At 43.9% G+C, this 18,217-nt stretch overlaps 1 protein-coding gene across 1 annotated transcript in view; it reads left to right on the forward strand.

Moving 5' to 3' along the window:
• The window catches only part of LOC132805692 (glycerol-3-phosphate dehydrogenase [NAD(+)], cytoplasmic-like), a 34,850-nt gene extending 26,814 nt beyond the window's left edge, over positions 1-8,036 (forward strand). Inside the window, exons 6-8 of the mRNA XM_060820877.1 lie at positions 585-818; positions 1,913-2,019; positions 7,002-8,036. Of these exons, the coding sequence (XP_060676860.1) occupies positions 585-818; positions 1,913-2,019; positions 7,002-7,098 (438 nt within the window). The 3' untranslated portion in view covers positions 7,099-8,036. The remainder of the gene's footprint in view (positions 1-584; positions 819-1,912; positions 2,020-7,001) is intronic.
• The last annotated feature ends 10,181 nt before the right edge of the window (positions 8,037-18,217 follow it).

The following is an 18,217-nucleotide window of genomic DNA, read 5'->3' on the forward strand; positions in this document are numbered from 1 at the left end:
AGGGCAGCTTGTTCAAGTCTCTGCATTACTGCTTCTGCTATGAGCCCTGATATTGGGGATCCCACGGGTGATCCTTTGACCTGTTTGTAGGTTAAGACCTATAAATAGAGAGGCGGGACATACCACCAGCACTTCACCAGAGACTGTCACTGATGATGTTACCTAGTATGGTGATGAAACATCTGAAAACAAACCTTCCAGCTCAGTGAGCAAACTTTACATGATGTGGTTATTTCTCTTGCTGTTCGTGGGAAATGCAGGGTTAATGACATAGGGTGGGGGGAGGGGGTCTGGGTGGAATTCTCTTCAGAGGAATGAATGGGCTGAATGGCTTCCACACTGTAGGGATTCTATGATTCTATCTTTGGAACCTTGCAAATTGATGCTGCATTTGCTTTCAAAGTGGTCTTGGCTACCATGCCTCGGCATGTGTTGTAGGATCTGATACAAATGCAGTTTCTTTTTTTCAATGACTTGGTCAGTTCATTAGTCCCGTGAGTTATTGAGGCCTCCGGCCTACCCTGTTTCTCTGAATGTTTGCTAATGCACAGCCTGTTATCGTCCTGTTTTCCTTTCTCTTTCAGAACGTGGTTGCCATGGGAGCCGGATTCTGTGACGGATTGGGCTACGGTGACAACACAAAGGCTGCAGTGATCCGCCTGGGGCTGATGGAAATGATCGCCTTTGTGAGGCTGCACTGTGAGGGCCTGGTGTCAGACTCCATCTTCCTCGAGAGCTGTGGCGTGGCTGACCTAATTGCCACCTGCTACGGAGGCCGCAACAGGAAAATCGCGGAGATCTTTGCAAAGACAGGCAAGGTAGGGGGAAGGGGACGATGACCAGCTTGACCCCACTCCCACCCCTGAGCTTCAACCCTGCCATCAGCAACCTGATGGATGACCTGAATGCCCTTCTGTCCTGTAGACACCAAATTTTACGAGTACCCTTGTTTGGACTCCCAGCCAATTGGTCCTTCTTCAAACACGAGGCGCGTTAACAACCTTCACCTAACACTGCCGGCATTGGCTTGACAGTCCGAATGGCCTGCTTTTGCACTGTAATCGATGCTAGGCCCTGTGGTTTGGTTTTCTCTGCGGACGTCAGTGTCAAGGCCAGCATTTATTACCTATCCGTAATTGCCCCTTGAAAAGGTGGTGGTGATATCTGAGTGGCGTGTTTTACCAGTGTAGAGGGCAGTTAAGAATCAGCCACATTGCTGTGGGTCTGGAGTCATATGTAAACCAGAGCAGGTAAGGATGGCAGTTTCCTTCCCTGAGTGAACCAGATGGGCTTTTGGAAACAATTTGGTTGTTTCCTAGTAACGGTAGCTCAACATAAGAAATGCGAGCAGGCCATTCAGCCCCTCTAGCCTGTTTGCCATTCATGTAGATCCTGGCCGATCGACCTCAACTCCACCTTCCTGCACGCTACCCACATCATATCCAAAATCTAACCCCATCCCTCTTGAAGATAGGGAGGCGGGTGAGCAGGGGTCTGGAGAAAAAGTTGCTAAATAGAATTAATGGACAGATGAGGCATGATCTGACGGAATGAGTGAGCAGGCCCAGTGTGGTTGAGTACCTGTTTTCTTGTCCCTGCATTACCCATTTCCAGCAAAGGTCACAGGGGAACACCGCTGGGGTCAGGAGCTGGTGATCAGCGGCCCCTCCCCCACCTAGTTAAGGGGCACTGGAGCCCATTGTGTCATAGAGTCATACAGCATGGAAACAGACCCTTTCAACCCAACTCAGCCATTCGGCCCAGGTTTCCCAAACTGAACTAGTCCCATTCCCGTGCTGATTCCGATACACCATTGGTGTTCATTCCACTCAAGGTAAGACCACCATCTGAGCTGAAGTAACTTGTTAGTCTGGCAGCTAAACTCATGACAGACTGTTCTATCCTTCCGCAGTCTATTAAACAGCTGGAAGAAGAGATGCTGAATGGGCAGAAGCTACAGGGACCAAAGACAGCGATCGAAATCAATCACACTCTAAAGCTCCAAAACCTAGTCAATAAGTAAGTACTCCATACAACCTAGCTCCCCGCTCTCCCACCATACACCTACCTGGGGTTAACGGCCTCTTTTATTCAGCCATGGGAAACTCGTGCTTTGATAATGTGAACAAGATGGTGCAGCTGTCTGCTGCAGCAGAGCACAGCAAGAGGCCATTTAACACATTCCCCACCCCCATGCTGACTCATTATCAGAGCTCTGCAACTCCCTTTCTCTTTCCCCAAAACACTGGCAAGTTTTCTTTTCCTCTTTGAGTGTTTACCCAAATCCCTGTTTAAACTTACTTTGGAATCTCTGCTGTTGCCATTTCCCATCAACTCAGTGCGTCGAAACATTCTCCTCGGTTTCCCCAACTCAGTGCTCTTTAATCTCTGTCTCATGGTTTCCAACCATTGAGCCAGTGCGATAAATATTGGCCAGGACACCTCCACTCGCTCTGCTTTGAAACCATGCTGTGGTACCTTTTTGCATCTACATGGGGGTGTTGGTGTAACGTCTCATCCCCAACATGGCGCCTTCGGCAATGCAGCACTCCCACAGCAATGCATTGGGGTGGTACAGACTAGATTGTGTCTCTGGAGTAAGATTTGAACTCACGACATCCTAATTTTACAACCAGGTGGGGCCTAGTGGAAAGGCGCTTGTCTTTTCACGTTCCTTGTTTGTTTGTAGCAAGGTTTTGAATTTAAATCCGATGTATCTTCCAGTTCAGTGTGTTTATGTACTGTTTGTAAAACATTAGCTATGTTCCCTTAACATTAGCAAGTAAAGAGTTTGTTTTATTAAGCTAAATCTGACCCAGGTAAAAGGACTCAGACGATGGAGTGCCATCATAGATGGGGGGGTAAAGAGAGAGAGAGAGAGACACACACACATGGAGATTAGCAGTTTCCTTTACACAGCTGGTGTTGTCTGCAAAAAATGTCCTTTGCAAAACACCAGCAAGTCTGGCCGCATCTGTGGGCAGAAAGCAGAGTTAATGTTTCGGGTCCAGTGACCCTTCGTCGAAGTAGTTGGTCACATGATATTTCTCAATCTGCCATCAAAAGTTGAATAATCCATTCTATACTAAAAAAGTAGCTTTGATTCTCTCAGGTCTGCACAGTGATCTTCAGAAGGTCAAAACCTTTTGTCCAAACAATTACTTTCTGAATTGTTCATTATTTCATGGTTGAATATCTCTCAATCATAGACTCCCCACAGTATGGAAACAGGCCATTTGGCCCAACAAGTCCACACCGATCCTTTGAAGACTTTCCCACCCAGATCCATTCTCCTACGTTTACCCCTGACTAATGCACCTAACCTACACATCCCTGAACACTATGGGGCAATTTAGCAAGGCCAATTCACCAAACCTGCATGTCTTTGTGGATTGTTGCAGACACAGAGAGAACGTGCAAACTCCAGACAGACAGTCGCCCAAGGTGGGGATCGAACCCGGGTCCCTAGTGCTGTGAGGCAGCAGTGCTAACTGTTGAGCCACTGTGCCACCTAAAAGTCTGACTTTTTTTTTTAAAGTCTATTGTTTGCCTCTAGCCGATGATTAAAAAATGAATGTTTGACAGGAATAACAGAAGCAAGAGTGTGACCCACTGAGCTGCAATAAACAGAGCAACAAATTGACCCAGGACTCACTGGCAGTGACCGTGAAGGCCATGTTTTACTTTTGCCCTAACTGGGAACTGCCTTTGGAGTGCCAGTGATGATGTTGTTCATGGAATATGGACACATTCGGATGGCCATCCTTAATTGCCCTTCAGGTTAGCTGCAACACTGACAACACCCAACAATGTGGCAATTTGCCCCAGGTATGTCCTGTACAGAAAAAGTAGAAGAAATCCAACCTGACTAGTTATTGCCCCATCAGTCTCCTCTCGATCATCAGTAAAGTGACGGAAGGTGCCATCCACTGCTCAGCAATAACCTGCTCAGTGACACCCAGTTTGGGTTCCACCGGGGTCACTCAGCTCCTGACCTTATTACAGCCTTGGTTCAAACATGGACAAAAGAGCTGAATTCCAGAGGGGAGGGGAGAGGGACAGCCTCCTTGACATCAAGGAGCCAAAGCCTGTCCGCCATCTAGAAGGCTCAAGTCAGGAGTGCGATGGAATACTCCCCACTTGCCTGGATGGGGGCAGCTCCAACAAGACTCAAGAAGCTCAACACCATCCAGGGCAAATCAGTTCCCGCTTGATTGGCATCACATACACTCTGCTGCGTCGGTGATGAATCATCTACAAGATGCACTGCAGCAACTCTACCAGGCTCATTCGACAGCATCTTCCAAACTATAGTTCATTCAGAAGGATACACACAGCAGATACATTGGAGCCCCACCAACTCCAAGCCACTCACCATCCTGACTTGGAAATATATCACCGTCCTTCACTGTCACTGGGTCAATATCCTGGAATTCCCTCCCCAGTGCCAGTGTGGGTCAACCTACAGTGTTTCAAGAAGACAGCTCACCCCCCACCCTCTCAAGGGGCAACTAGGGATGGGCAATAAGTGCTGGGCCCAGCCAGTGACACCCATGTCCCCTGACTGAATAAGAAATAAAGGACAAGGGTGGTAGGGAGCTGCCATATTGAATAAAATCACAACATCATGAGGGGGTCTAGACAGCGTTGCATAGACAGATTAGAAACTGTTCCTGTTTGTAGAGGGGTTGAGAAGCAGAGGACCCTAATTTCATGCAATTAGCAAATAAACTAAGTAGGACGTGGGAAAGTTTTTATGCACACCAGGTGGTTGGGATCTGGCATGCACTGCCTGATGCAGGTGATGGGGGCAGATTCCATTATGGACTTCCAAAGGAAATTGGATCAGGCTGAACAGGAAATGGGATGAGCTGAGATGCTCTTGCTGAAAAGGTGAAGGGCCAAATAGCCTCAATTTGTGCTGGAATCATTTTACAAGTGGCTTGCTGGGCTGGCTCTGAGAGTAATTGATAGTGACAGTAGGTCAGACGATAGACAATAGACAATAGGTGCAGGAGTAGGCCATTCTGCCCTTCGAGCCTGCACCACCATTCAATATGATCATGGCTGATCGTTCTTAATCAGTATCCTGTTCCTGCCTTATCTCCATAACCCTTGATTCCACGATCCTTAAGAGCTCTATACAACTCTTTCTGAAATGAATCCAGAGACTGGGCCTCCATTGCCCTCTGGGGCAGAGCATTCCACACAGCCACCACTCTCTGGGTGAAGAAGTTTCTCCTCACCTCTGTCCTAAATGGTCTACCCCGTATTTTTAAGCTGTGTCCTCTGGTTCGGCACTCACCCATCAGTAGAAATATGTTTCCTGCCTCCAGAGTATCCAGTCCTTTGATAATCTTATATGTCTCAATCAGATCCCCTCTCAGTCTTCTAAACTCAAGGATATACAAGCCCAGTCGCTCCAGTCTTTCAGTGTAAGGTAGTCCCGCCATTCGAGGAATTGACCTCGTGAACCTACGCTGCACTTCCTCAATAGCCAGAATGTCTTTCCTCAAATTTGGAGACCAGAACTGCACACAGTACTCCAGGTGTGGTCTCACCAGGGCCCTGTACAGCTGCAGAAGAACCTCTTTGCTTCTATACTCAATCCCTCTTGTTATGAAGGTCAGCATGCTATTAGCCTTCTTCACTACCTGCTGTACCTGCATGCTTACCTTCATTGACTGGTGTACAAGAACACCCAGATCTCTCTGTACTGCCCCTTTACCTAAATTGATTCCATTTAGGTAGTAATCTGCCTTCCTGTTCTTGCCACCAAAGTGGATAACCATACAGTTATCCACATTAAACTGCATCTGCCATGCATCTGACCACTCGCCTAACTTGTCCAGGTCACCCTGTAATCTCCTAACATCCTTATCACATTTCACCCTGCCACCCAGCTTAGTATTGTCAGCAAATTTGCTAATGTTATTGCTAATACCATCTTCTATATCATTAACACATATTGTAAAAAGCTGCGGTCCCAGCACTGATCCCTGCGGTACCCGACTGGTCACTGCCTGCCATTCCGAAATGGAGCCGTTTATCACTACTCTTAGTTTCCTATCAACCAACCAATTTTCAATCCAAGTTAGTACTTTGCCCCCAATACCATGTGCCCTAATTTTGCTCACTAACCACCTATGTGGGACTTTATCAAAAGCTTTCTGAAAGTCCAGGTACACTACATCTACTGGACCTCCCTCATCCATCTTCAGAGTTACATCCTCAAAAAATTCCAGAAGATTAGTCAAGCATGATTTCCCCTTCATAAATCCATGCTGACTCTGTCCTATCCTGTTACTATTATCCAGATGTGCCGTAATTTCATCCTTTATAATAGACTCCAGCATCTTTCCCACCACTGAGGTCAGACTAACTGGTCTATAATTTCCTGCTTTCTCTCTCCCACCTTTCTTAAAAAGTGTACAAAATTAGCCACCCTCCAATCCTCAGGTACCGATCCCGAATCTATCGAACTCTGGAAAATAATCACCAACGCATCCACGATTTCTCTAGCCACCTCCTTCAGTACCCTGGGATGTAGACCATCAGGCCCCGGGGTCTTAACCTTCAGACCTAACAGTCTCTCCAACACCAATTCCTGGCAAATACAAATTCCCTTAAGTTCAAGTCCTTCAGCCACTGTTACCTCAGGGAGATTGCTTGTGTCTTCCCCAGTGAACACGGATCTGAAGTACCAATTCAATTCTTCTGCCATTTCTTTGTTCCCTGTAATATATTCCCCAGACTGGCTAAGGGTGGCAGATTTCCTTCCCTAAAGGTGATCAGATAGTTTTTCCATGGTTACCTGCTTGTCTACTTACCATTATAGAAGGCAGCTTTTAAATTCCTGCTTTATCTGTTGACTTTCTTCCAACCATCACAGTGGGATTTGAAGTCAGTGTCCAGATTAGTTGAAATTACTATTCCAGTCGCATAACCACTTTATTACCATCTACACATTGACTGTGTGAAATCTTTCTGTTTCTTCCTAGATTCCCTTTGTTCACTGCCGTGTATCAAATCTGTTATGAATGCAAACCAGTATCTGAATTTGTCAAGTGCCTCCAAGATCATCCAGAACATAAGTGAACCATGATCTTAAGGAACCTGTTCTAGACCTGCCTTGGGCAACGTATCAAGGTGGTACTTGTTGCACATACCGAGTGCTAGCAGATCTTTCATGCAGTTGTACAGAGACAGGTTGTCTCTGTGATTTAAAACGTGTGCTTGGGACACAGTTACTGCTTTGGATAGAATCAGGAAATTGCAGCCAAAATGTGTTTAAATTTGTCCTGTTTAGGTTAGGCTTAAAGTTTCGACAGAAATGTATTTGCATCATCATTCAGGAACCAGCCTGATAATGTAGCTATTCATATATTTAATCTTCTTTCTAGTCTTCCTTGATCTGGTTCAGAGTGGTAACCTGGTGTAGGTTCACTTACGCAGCGAGCAATGTGTTAAATCACCAAATGTTAGACACTTTTCCAAGGATGTCCAGGATGAGTAACTTCATTTTAAAATCACTGAAAATGGCCTTGAATATATTCAAGAACCCAGCTTTCACTATCAGAAAGTTGCCACTTCATTATTTTTCCATGCTGGGTCAGGGTCAGAGTATCAAATAGTGCACATCAGCAAAAAGATGTTTCAATGATACATTCCGTGAGAAAATGAGACATGAAACTCCAGAACAAAACCTAGCAAGAACACAGCAAAGTTGGATGACACACTCAATGGGAATTCATCAATGATTGAAATTTCACGTCCTCGCCTGTAAAGGGACAGCATTATTTTCAGGAATGTACTTGATTAACCACCAAACTCTGAAAATTATTTCTAGCTTTTGGTTCATACTTTTTATTAATTTTCACGTGCTTTGGTTTCTCACGTCCCTTTTTGTTTGGTTAGCCATTTCCCCAGTCTCATGATCTTTGCGTTGGATATTTAATCATTTCAATCCTCTCCCACTTCTTACTCGTTTCTGTAAAAGATATCCCTGCTACGTGACAAATGGTATTCAGCACCAGCATTAAGTAAAATAGAAGTAACAAACAGAGGAGTGTTTCATTTTATATTTTATAAATATATATACACACACACAAAAAAAAATGTTTGTGCTGCGTTGCTGGGGTCTGGCATTTTGATAAAATAGAATGAGGGCCCCAGAAACAAAACATTTCACAACTCCACCACTGGATTACTGCTTCAACCCAATTGTCACCTTGCTCATGCAGGGGTATGAATTCTAGCAGGCTTTCTAGATGATGTCAAGCTGAAGACCTCAATATCATTTGTCCTAATAAATTGTGTGGAATTAGAAAAGACATTTCATCTCATAAATATTCAGGGTTGTCATCTGATAACCGGAGATGGTCCCGAAGGAGATGGACTGAGATGGGAACTACATTAATTTTAATGTTGAAATTGTCAAGTTGGAATTAAAACACTTCTGAGAGTTCCAAGAACCATATTTATTTTCTGAAAAATTGCCTTTAGCTGACAGCAGCTGAAGAGTTCTGAGCAGAGACATCTCTCAGTGAATGTTCGACCCCTGCTTAACAGATAGAAATCTGGAGTTTGGTGGCCACTCCAGATGCCTGAAAGTTGAGCCCAAAGCAGTGGAGAGAAGGTCTGTGGAACTCAGATGTAGACTGTCCCACAAATTGGAGAAAGTGAGGACTGCAGATGCTGGAGGTCAGACGACAGGGTATGGTGCTGGAAAAGCACAGCAGGTCAGGCAGCATCCGAGGAGCAGGAAAATCGACGTTTCAGGCATAAGTCATCCCTGATGAAGGGCTTATGCCCGAAACATTGATTCTCCTGCTCCTCAGATGCTGCCTGACCTGCTGTGCTTTTCCAGCGCCACACCCACGACACTAGACATAGTACTTCCAGTGTTAAATGCACCCATTTAAAACTGGAAAAACAGACACAACACACACTGATTTCTACCCTGGTTCTGCCCGACCGGTTGCTATATCTGGCCTGAGCTGGTGGCCAAAATACGGAAAAAATATGTGGTACAAAGGTGAGTTATATCATTTTAATTTGGACAAAAGTAAACAGCCCTTGCCCTAATATCCATGTTTTTGTAACCAGCAATCTCTAAGAGCTCTATCCATCTCTTTCTTGAAAGTATCCAGCGACTTGGCCTCCACTGCCTTCTGGGGCAGAGCATTCCATATGTCCACCACTCTCTGGGTGAAGAAGTTTCTCCTCAACTCTGTTCTAAATGGCCTACCCCTTATTTTTAAGCTGTGTCCTCTGGTTCTGGACTCACCCATCGGCGGGAACATGTTTCCTGCCTCCAGTGTCCAATCCTTTAATAATCTTATATATCTCAATCAGATCCCCTCTCAGCTTTCTAAACTCAAGTGTATACAAGCCCAGTCGCTCCAATCTTTCAACATATGATAGTCCCACCATTCTGGGAATTGACCTTGTGAACCTACGCTGTACTCCCTCAATAGCTAGAATGTCCTTCCTCAAATTTGGAGACCAAAACTGCACAATTCATCCCATCAAGTCTGCTCCACCATTCAATAAGATCACAGCTGATCTGACTATCCTCAACTCCAATTGCCTTCCTTTTCCTTAGACCCCTTGATTTCCTTCCTGATTAAAGATCTGTCTATCGTAGATTTAAATATACTTAATGATCTCCTGGAACACCAGGCCTATTATTAGGTGGTGAATAAATCAAATAGTGGATGTGAAATAATCTGTGGAAGCCTACCTGAACACTAACAATGCCACAGGTTGGGGCCTTCAGTCTCCAGTTATTGCCTTTTTATGTGAAGGTCTAGAAATGTACTGTACCTTTGAGTGTGAAGGACTTAGGCACACAGAGTGCTGGAGAAGGTGCATTGTAACATTTGGTCCAGCAGCTAGGGTAGCTGGTTGCCTGGATACAAAAACAAATTTGAATTCGGCCAATCAGTTTAAATTATACCCCAAAATAACAAACTCCAAACCTGTTTGAATTTAGTATACTGACAATATTAAAAGTCAATGATACAATCAATGCTTTGAGGGATATAAGACCAGGGAAAATTGAACAGTTGAGGGAGAACTGCCAAGCCACCAACATCTGCGGACTGCCTGGAAAATTAGCTCTCCTAAAGGTACATTTTTATACCAATGACTAGTGAAAGAGAAATCCTAAGAAGAAGAAAATCTACAGTGGAAGATACAAAACAAAGATTTGACAGCTGCCGGGTTTTGAAATTTGTATTTTTGGTAAACTTTACTTGGGGGTTTTATCGCACGAGTATTATAGAAGGGAAAGTCAATGATAGTTTAGAGGAAGGAGTTGTAAATCGTTGTTAGTTAATTATTCTCGGACTTTAAGAAATAAAGTTGTTAATTTTTACTTTAAATAGTTCTTGGCCTTTCGAATTTTCACAGATTACAGGATAAATCTTTTCTGTGTTGCTGGTTTAAATTAAGCAGGAGGGTTTGCCCCATGTCATAACAGTTTGGGGATTCATCGCTGGGATTTGAATAGTTTGGGGGGGCTTTTGTCTGCGATTTGAACAGTTTGGGTTTTGGATTTGTGATTTCAACAGGTTTAGACAGATTTGAATAGATTTGGGGTACGAAAAAGCCCAGTAGATTTAAACACTTGTTGCAGGTTAATGTCCTAGATCTTTAAATAAAACATAGAACATAGAAGGATACAGCGCAGTACAGGCCCTTCGGCCCTCGATGTTGTGCCGACCGAATCCTACCTAACCTATACTAGCCCAATAACTTCCAAATGCCTATCCAATGCCCGCTTAAATGACCATAAAGAAGGAGAGTTCACCACTGATACGGGCAGGGCATTCCATGAACTCTCAACCCGCTGTGTGAAGAATCTACCCCTAACATCTGTCCTATACCTACCACCCCTTAATTTAAAGCTATGTCCCCTAGTAACACCTGACTCCATTAGCGGTAAAAGGTTCTTAGTATCTACCCTATCTCAACCCCTAATCATACACTTCTATCAGATCTCCCCTAAACCTTCTCTTCTCCAATGAGAACAGCCCCAAGTGCCTCAGCCTTTCCTCATAAGATTTTCCTACCATTCCAGGCAACATCCTGGTAAACCTCCTCTGCACTCGTTCTAAAGCTTCCACATCCTTCCTATAGTATGGCGACCAAAACTGCACACAATACTCCAGATGAGGCCTCACCAGAGTCTTATACAACTGCAACATGACCTCAGGACTCCGGAACTCAATTCCTCTGCCAATAAAGCCCAGTACACCATATGCCTTCCTCACAGCACTATTTACCTGGGTGGCAACTTTCAGAGATCTGTGTACATAGACACCAAGATCCCTCTGCTCATCCACACTACCAAGTAGCCTACCATTAGCCCAGTAATCCATCATCTTGTTATTCCTACCAAAGTGAACGACTTCGCACTTAGCTACATTGAATTCCATTTGCCACATTTCCGCCCAGCTCTGCAACTTATCTATATCCCGCTGTAACCTACCACTTCCTTCCTCACTATCCGCAACTCCACCGACTTTCGTGTCATCCGCAAACTTGCTTACCCAGCTTTCAAGTCCTTCCTCTAGATCATTTATAAAGATAACAAAAAGCAATGGTCCCAAAACAGATCCTTGTGGTACACCGCTAGTAACTGCGCTCCAAGATGAACATAATCCATCAACTACTACCCTCTGTCTCCTTCCAGCCAGCCAATTCCTAATCCAAACCTCTAATGTATCCTCAATGCCATACCTCCGAAGTTTTAGCATTAGCCTACCATGGGGAACCTTATCGAACGCCTTACTAAAATCCATATACACAACATCTACTGCTTTACCCTCATCCACTTCCTTAGTCACCTTCTCAAAGAACTCAATAAGGTTTGTGAGGCACGACCTGCCCTTCACAAAACCATGCTGGCTATCCCTGATCACGTTATTCCTACCCAGATGTTCATAAATCTTATCCCTTACCATTCTCTCTAAGACTTTGCCCACCACTGAAGTCAGACTCACTGGCCTATAGTTACTAGGGCTATCCCTACTCCCTTTCTTGAACAATGGGACCACATTCGCTATCCTCCAGTCCTCTGGTACTATTCCCGTTGACAATGACGACATAAAAATCCAGGCCAATGGCTCTGCTATCTCCTCCCTAGCTTCCCATAGGATCCTGGGGTAAATGCCATCAGGCCCAGGAGACTTATCTATATTCATCCTTTCCAATATTCCCAAAACCTCTTCCCTGCATATTTCCAGGGCATCCATTCTAATTATTTGTGATTCCATATTCACATCAGCAACAGTGTCCTGTTCCTGAGTGAATACTGATGAAAAGTACTGATTTAATGTCTCTCCAATCTCCTCCGCCTCCACACACAACTTCCCACTACTATCCTTGACTGGACCGATACCTACCCTAGTCATCCTTTTATTCTTGACATACCTATAGAAAGCCTTTGGGTTTTCCCTAATCCTACCAGCTAAAGACTTTTCATGTCCCCTTCTCGCTTCTCTTAGCTCCCTCTTTAGCTCCTTCCTGGCTACCTTATAACTCTCAATCGCCCCAACTGAACCTTCACGCCTCATCTTTACATATGCCGCCTTCTTCCCTTTCACAAGGGACTCCAATTCCTTACTAAACCACGGCTGCCTCACAAGGCCCTTTACACCATGCCTGACTGGTACATACCTATCGAGGACACGCAGTAGCTGCTCCTTGAACAATCCCCACATCTCATTAGTGTTCTTCTCTTGAAGCCTGTTTTTCCAATCCACACATCCTAAGTCATGCCTCACTGCATCATAATTTCCCTGCCCCCAGCTATAGCTCTTGCCCTGCTGCGCACGATTATCCCTCTCCATCACTAAAGTAAAAGTCACCGAGTTGTGGTCACTGTCCCCGAAGTGCTCACCTACCTCCAAGTCTAACACCTGGCCTGGTTCATTACCTAGAACCAAATCCAGTATAGCCTCCCCTCTTGTTGGCCTGTCGACATATTGTGTCAGGAAACCCTCCTGCACACATTGTACAAACACCGACCCATCTAATGAACTCGAGCTATAGCTCTCCCAGTCAATATCTGGGAAGTTAAAGTCCCCCATAACAACCACCCTGCTACCTTCACTCTTTTCCTGAATCATCCTCGCAATATTATCCTCTACTTCTCTAGGACTATTAGGAGGCCTGTAGAAAACACCTAACAGGGTGACCTCACCTTTCCTATTTCTAACCTCAGCCCAAACTACCTCAGATGGCAAGTCCTCTTCCATCGTCCATTCCACTGCTGTGATACTGTCTTTGACAAGTAATGCCACGCCTCCCCCTTTTTTACCCCCATGTCTGATCCTACTAAAACATTTGAACCCTGGAACGTGCAACAGCCATAGGTGAGACAATTTGTTTACTTTCAGTGACTTGTGGTTGATTAAATTAGAAGTGAGAAAAATGGTTCTTAAAATTCCTAAAAGAGGTTTTGGGATTTGAAGATGATTCTCAAATTTGCCAAAAAAATTTAGAAGGAAGGAAAAAGGCCATACTTTTAAAATTAGCAAAGAAATTAGGTTTGGGTTTAACCAAGGACAAAAGTAAAGCTGAAATTGTAAAGGAAATACTCAAACACTTATGTGTATCAGAGAAACAGACAAGTGCAGTAAAGGTAGAAAAACTTAAATTACAATTGAGGAAAATTGAGTCAGAAGATAAAGAGAAACAGAGAGAGATTTAAAAAAAAGAGAGAGGTTCTTAGCTGAGCAAAGAGATAGAGGAGAAAGGGAGAGGCAAAAAGAGAATTTGAAATTGAGAAGTTTCGTCTTAGTCGACAAAGTCAAGTTAGCAGGATGGAAATGAAAAGACAGGGTAGTGATATATACAAATATGTCAAAACCTGCCACATTTTATTGAGAAAGATGTTGAAGCCTTCTTTATTTCATTTGAAAAATTGGCTGGGCAGATGGAGTGGTCCAAGAATTTATGGGTAATGCTAGTTCAGACTAAACTGGTAGGCAGACCTAGTGAGGTATTTGCCGTCCTGTCAGATGAGGTGTCAAGAAATTATGAAGAGGTTAAACACACTATTTTTAAATGCTTATGCATTGGTACCAGAAGCATAGAGACAGCGGTTCAGAAACACTGAAGGAACCAGGTCAGACTTATGTTGAGTTCAAAATAATTAAACATAGTCATTTTGATAAATAGGTGAATGCTTTGAAAATAGATAAGATCTATGAGGCTCTAAGAGAAATTATTCTGCTGGAGGAGTTTAAACACTCACTGCCGGAAATGGTAAGAATTCACAGAACATTCAGGAAGTGAGAAAGGCAGCAGAATTCGAAGATGAATACATGTTGGTGCATAAGACAAGCTTCCAGCCAGAATTTCATCATGTGAGGGATAGAAGTTGGGAGAAGGGGAGATAAGACCATAAGACATAGAAGTGGAAGTAAGGCCATTCGGCCCATCGAGTGCACTCCACCATTCAATCATGGCTGATGGACATTTCAACTCCACTTACCAGCATTATCCCCGTAGCCCTTAATTCCTTGTGACATCAAGAATTTATCAATCTCTGCCTTGAAGACATTTAGCATCCCGGCCTCCACTGCACTCTGCGGCAATAAATTCCACAGGCCCACCATTTTCTGGCTGAAGAAATGTCTCCGCATTTCTATTCTGAATTGACCCCCTCTAATTCTAAGGCTGTGTCCACGGGTCCTAGTCTCCTCACCTAACGGAAACAATTTCCTAGCGTCCACCCTTTCCAAGCCAAGATCTTACACTATGAAACCAAGAGTAGAGAGCACTGGTAAGAAATTACCTCAGGATAAAAAAAGAAGCCCAAGAGGGTGTAAAGGGGGTGAAAGACCTCACATGCTTCCACTGTGGTAAAGTAGGACATGTAAAGACACAGTGCTGGTCGTTAAAGAAAGGCACTGTGGGAAAAGATGTGGTAAAGGAAGCTAAGGCAGTGGCATGAGTGAAGATAGTAAAGGACACCCCAAGCAGAGCCGAGGAGCTGCAGGAGAGTGCACAGACTAGGCAAGGGCTGGGTACAGAGTTAGTACCTGATTTTTACAAAGAATTCACCTCTCTGGGTAACGTTTACTCAGAAAGAACAAGGGGATAAGGACAAGAAGCTATAATTTTGAGAGATACAGGATCTAACCAGTCGTTGATAGTAAAGGGTGAGTGAATATGCACTCTTTCTATTCTGTTACCCAAGAGTGGGGTAATTTGTGGGATAGGTGGACAGAAATTTAGTGTTCCCCTAGGCAAGATCAGGTTGGGGTGCCAACTCAAGACTGGGGAAGTTACAGTGGGAGTGATTGATAGAGTGTCAGTTCCAGGAATTCAGTTTGTTCTTGGGAATGATTTGGGAGGATCCAAGGTGGGAGTGACACCCCTTGTTGTTAGGAAACCCAAGGAAGACCAAGAAACTGAGGAGTTAAAACAGAAATATCCTGGTATTCTCCCAGACTGTGTGGTAACCGGATTCCCCTCTCATAAGTCACAGCACAAAGTGAAAAGTAAAGAGAAAGATGAAGGAGGTGAGGTTCACTTAGCGGATACTCTGGCATAATGGTGCAGGAAAAACCTGAATAGGCAGAGGGTCAGACAGAAGTGTTTAGTCCTGAAAGGCTAAGGAACTTGCAACAGGCAGACAAGACAATAAAAGAGATATATGTGGATCCATATTCTGAAAAGGAGGCAGAGAAGGGTTATTATCTGAAAGACAGAATCCTAAGGCAGAAATGGAGACTATGGCAGGTTAGTGCAGCGGTGAAATGGGCCGTAGTGCACCAAATTGTGTTGCCGGTAGAACATGAACTACCTGAAGGAGGTCACCTCAGGGTATGAAAGACTCAGGCTAAGGTATGAAAACATTTGTATTGGCCTGGAATGCACAAGGATGTGGTTAACTTTTGTTGTATGTGTCATAAATGCCAAATGGTAGGTAAGCCACAGGCAGTAATAAAACCAGCCCCTTTGTTGCTAATTCCCGCATTTGAAGAACCTTCCATGCGGGTTATAATTGATTGCATAGGTTCCCCTCCCAAAAACTTAAAGTGGGAACCAGTATTTGTTAACCATAATGGATGTGGCTACCAGATTTCTGGAGGCAATTCCATTGTGGAGTATCAAGGCAAAAAGGGTAATAGAGGAGTTAGTAGCTTTCTTCACAGTGTATGGGCTATCCAGAAAGATTCAGTCAGACCAAGGGTCAATTTTTGCTGCTAAGCTGCTTAAGGAGGTTATGGATAGCTTAGGGAGACAGCACTTTAAATCCAGTGTGTATCATCTCGAATCCCAGAGAGCTTTAGAAAGGTGACATCAAACCTTGAAGACCACTTTGAGAGCATACTGTCAGGGTTACCCAAATGATTGGGGTAAAAGTATCCCATTCGTATTGTTTGCCAATAGAGATGCCCCAAATGAATCTACTCAGTTCACTCACTTTGAGTTAATATTAGGGAATGAAGTGAGAGGTCCTTTGAAATTAATTAAAGAAAAATTGACAGGACCAAAGTCCGAGATCTCACACTTAGATTCTGTATTGGAGGTGAGGGAAAGATTAAATAGAGTAGGTGAGTTAGCCAAATAGCACCTAAAGAGGGCACAGTATAGAATAAAACAGGTGGCAGATACAAGTTCTGTGACTCAGACATTTTCCTGAGGGGATGAGGTGTTAATACTGTTACCAGTGATAGGAGATCCCTTCAAAGCCAAGTATAGTGGTCCCTACCAAATTGAGAAAAAGTTAAGTCAGGTGAACTATCTAGTAAAGATGTCAGATAGAAAAAAATGGTATCAGGTATTTCATGTGGACATGTTGAATGTATTATACAAGAGAGAAAGAACAGGAGAAACAGGTGTGAGATACTGCCCCACAGAGCGAGGAATCAAATCCAGATGATGTGGATTTTGATGTGCCTCGGAATAGATTTAAAAATGAAGGCCTTGAAGAGTGGGATAGGTTAGTAAACTATCTGTCTCATGATCACAGTTGAAAGATTTGTTATTGCAGTAGCAGGACATATGTAAAAATTAGATAGGGAGGACTAATACTGTTGTACATGAAGGAGACATAGGGAATACCGCTCCTATAAAACAACATCCCTATCAGCTTAATCCTTTCAAAGCCAGACAGGTCCAGATGGAGATGGAGGCCATGCTCAACAAGGACATTAATGAACCAAGCCAGAGCGAGTGGAGTTCGCCGATCGTCTTAGTTCCCAAACCAGACAGTACTCAACAATTATGCGTGGATTATCAGAAGGTTAATACCATTACAAAATCGGACTCATATCCAATTCCAAGATTGGAGGACTGTATTGAGAAAGTCAGACAAGCCAGTTACATCACCAAATTGGACTTAATGCATGGTTACTGGCATGTATCTTTACGAGAGATGGCGAAAGAAATTTCTGCGTTTGTGACCCAAAATGAGCTATATCAGTTTAAAGTGATGCCCTTTGGAATGAACGACATACCCTCCACATTCTAAAGATTAATGAACAGAGTTGTGGCTGGGTTAACAAACTGTGCAGTCTGTTTGGATGATGAAGTGATCTTTAGTCATTCCTGGAAAGATCACATGGTACAGTTGGCAGGGCTCTTTGAATGGCTACGAGAAGCACAACTGGTGATAAACTTAAATAAAACTGAATTCGCGAAAGCAGAGGTGACGTTCTTGGGACATAACATTGGCCATGGAAGGTTGACCCCATGGAACACAAAGACGGAGGCCATTGAGGAATTTTCACAACCAACCTTAAAGAAAGAGGTGCTTTGATTCTTGAGACTCAGCGGATTCTATCAGAAGTTTGTTCCAACCTTCAGCAGTGTAGTGGCACTGTTAACTGATTTGCTGAAGAAGAACACAAAGTTCCGGTGGACAGAATAATGTCAGGAGGCATTTGACCATTTGAAAGCCACATTAACCACCAAACCAGTTTTAACTACACCAAACTTTTCAAAATCTTTTAATGTCACCATCAATGCTAGTGACATAGGGGTTGGAGCTGCACTCATACAGGAGGATGAGGATGGGATTGAACTGCCAGGTGGTAACTTTTTGAAGAAGATCAACATCCACCAAAGGAAATACTCCACGATTGAAAAAGAACGACTGAGGTTGGTCCTGGCCTTACAACACTTTAATGTGGATGTCACTAACAATGTGTCGGAGAAGGTTGTGTGCACAGATCACAATCCGCTTACA

Source organism: Hemiscyllium ocellatum, chromosome X, assembly GCF_020745735.1.
Source record: "Hemiscyllium ocellatum isolate sHemOce1 chromosome X, sHemOce1.pat.X.cur, whole genome shotgun sequence".
NCBI lineage: Eukaryota > Metazoa > Chordata > Chondrichthyes > Orectolobiformes > Hemiscylliidae > Hemiscyllium > Hemiscyllium ocellatum.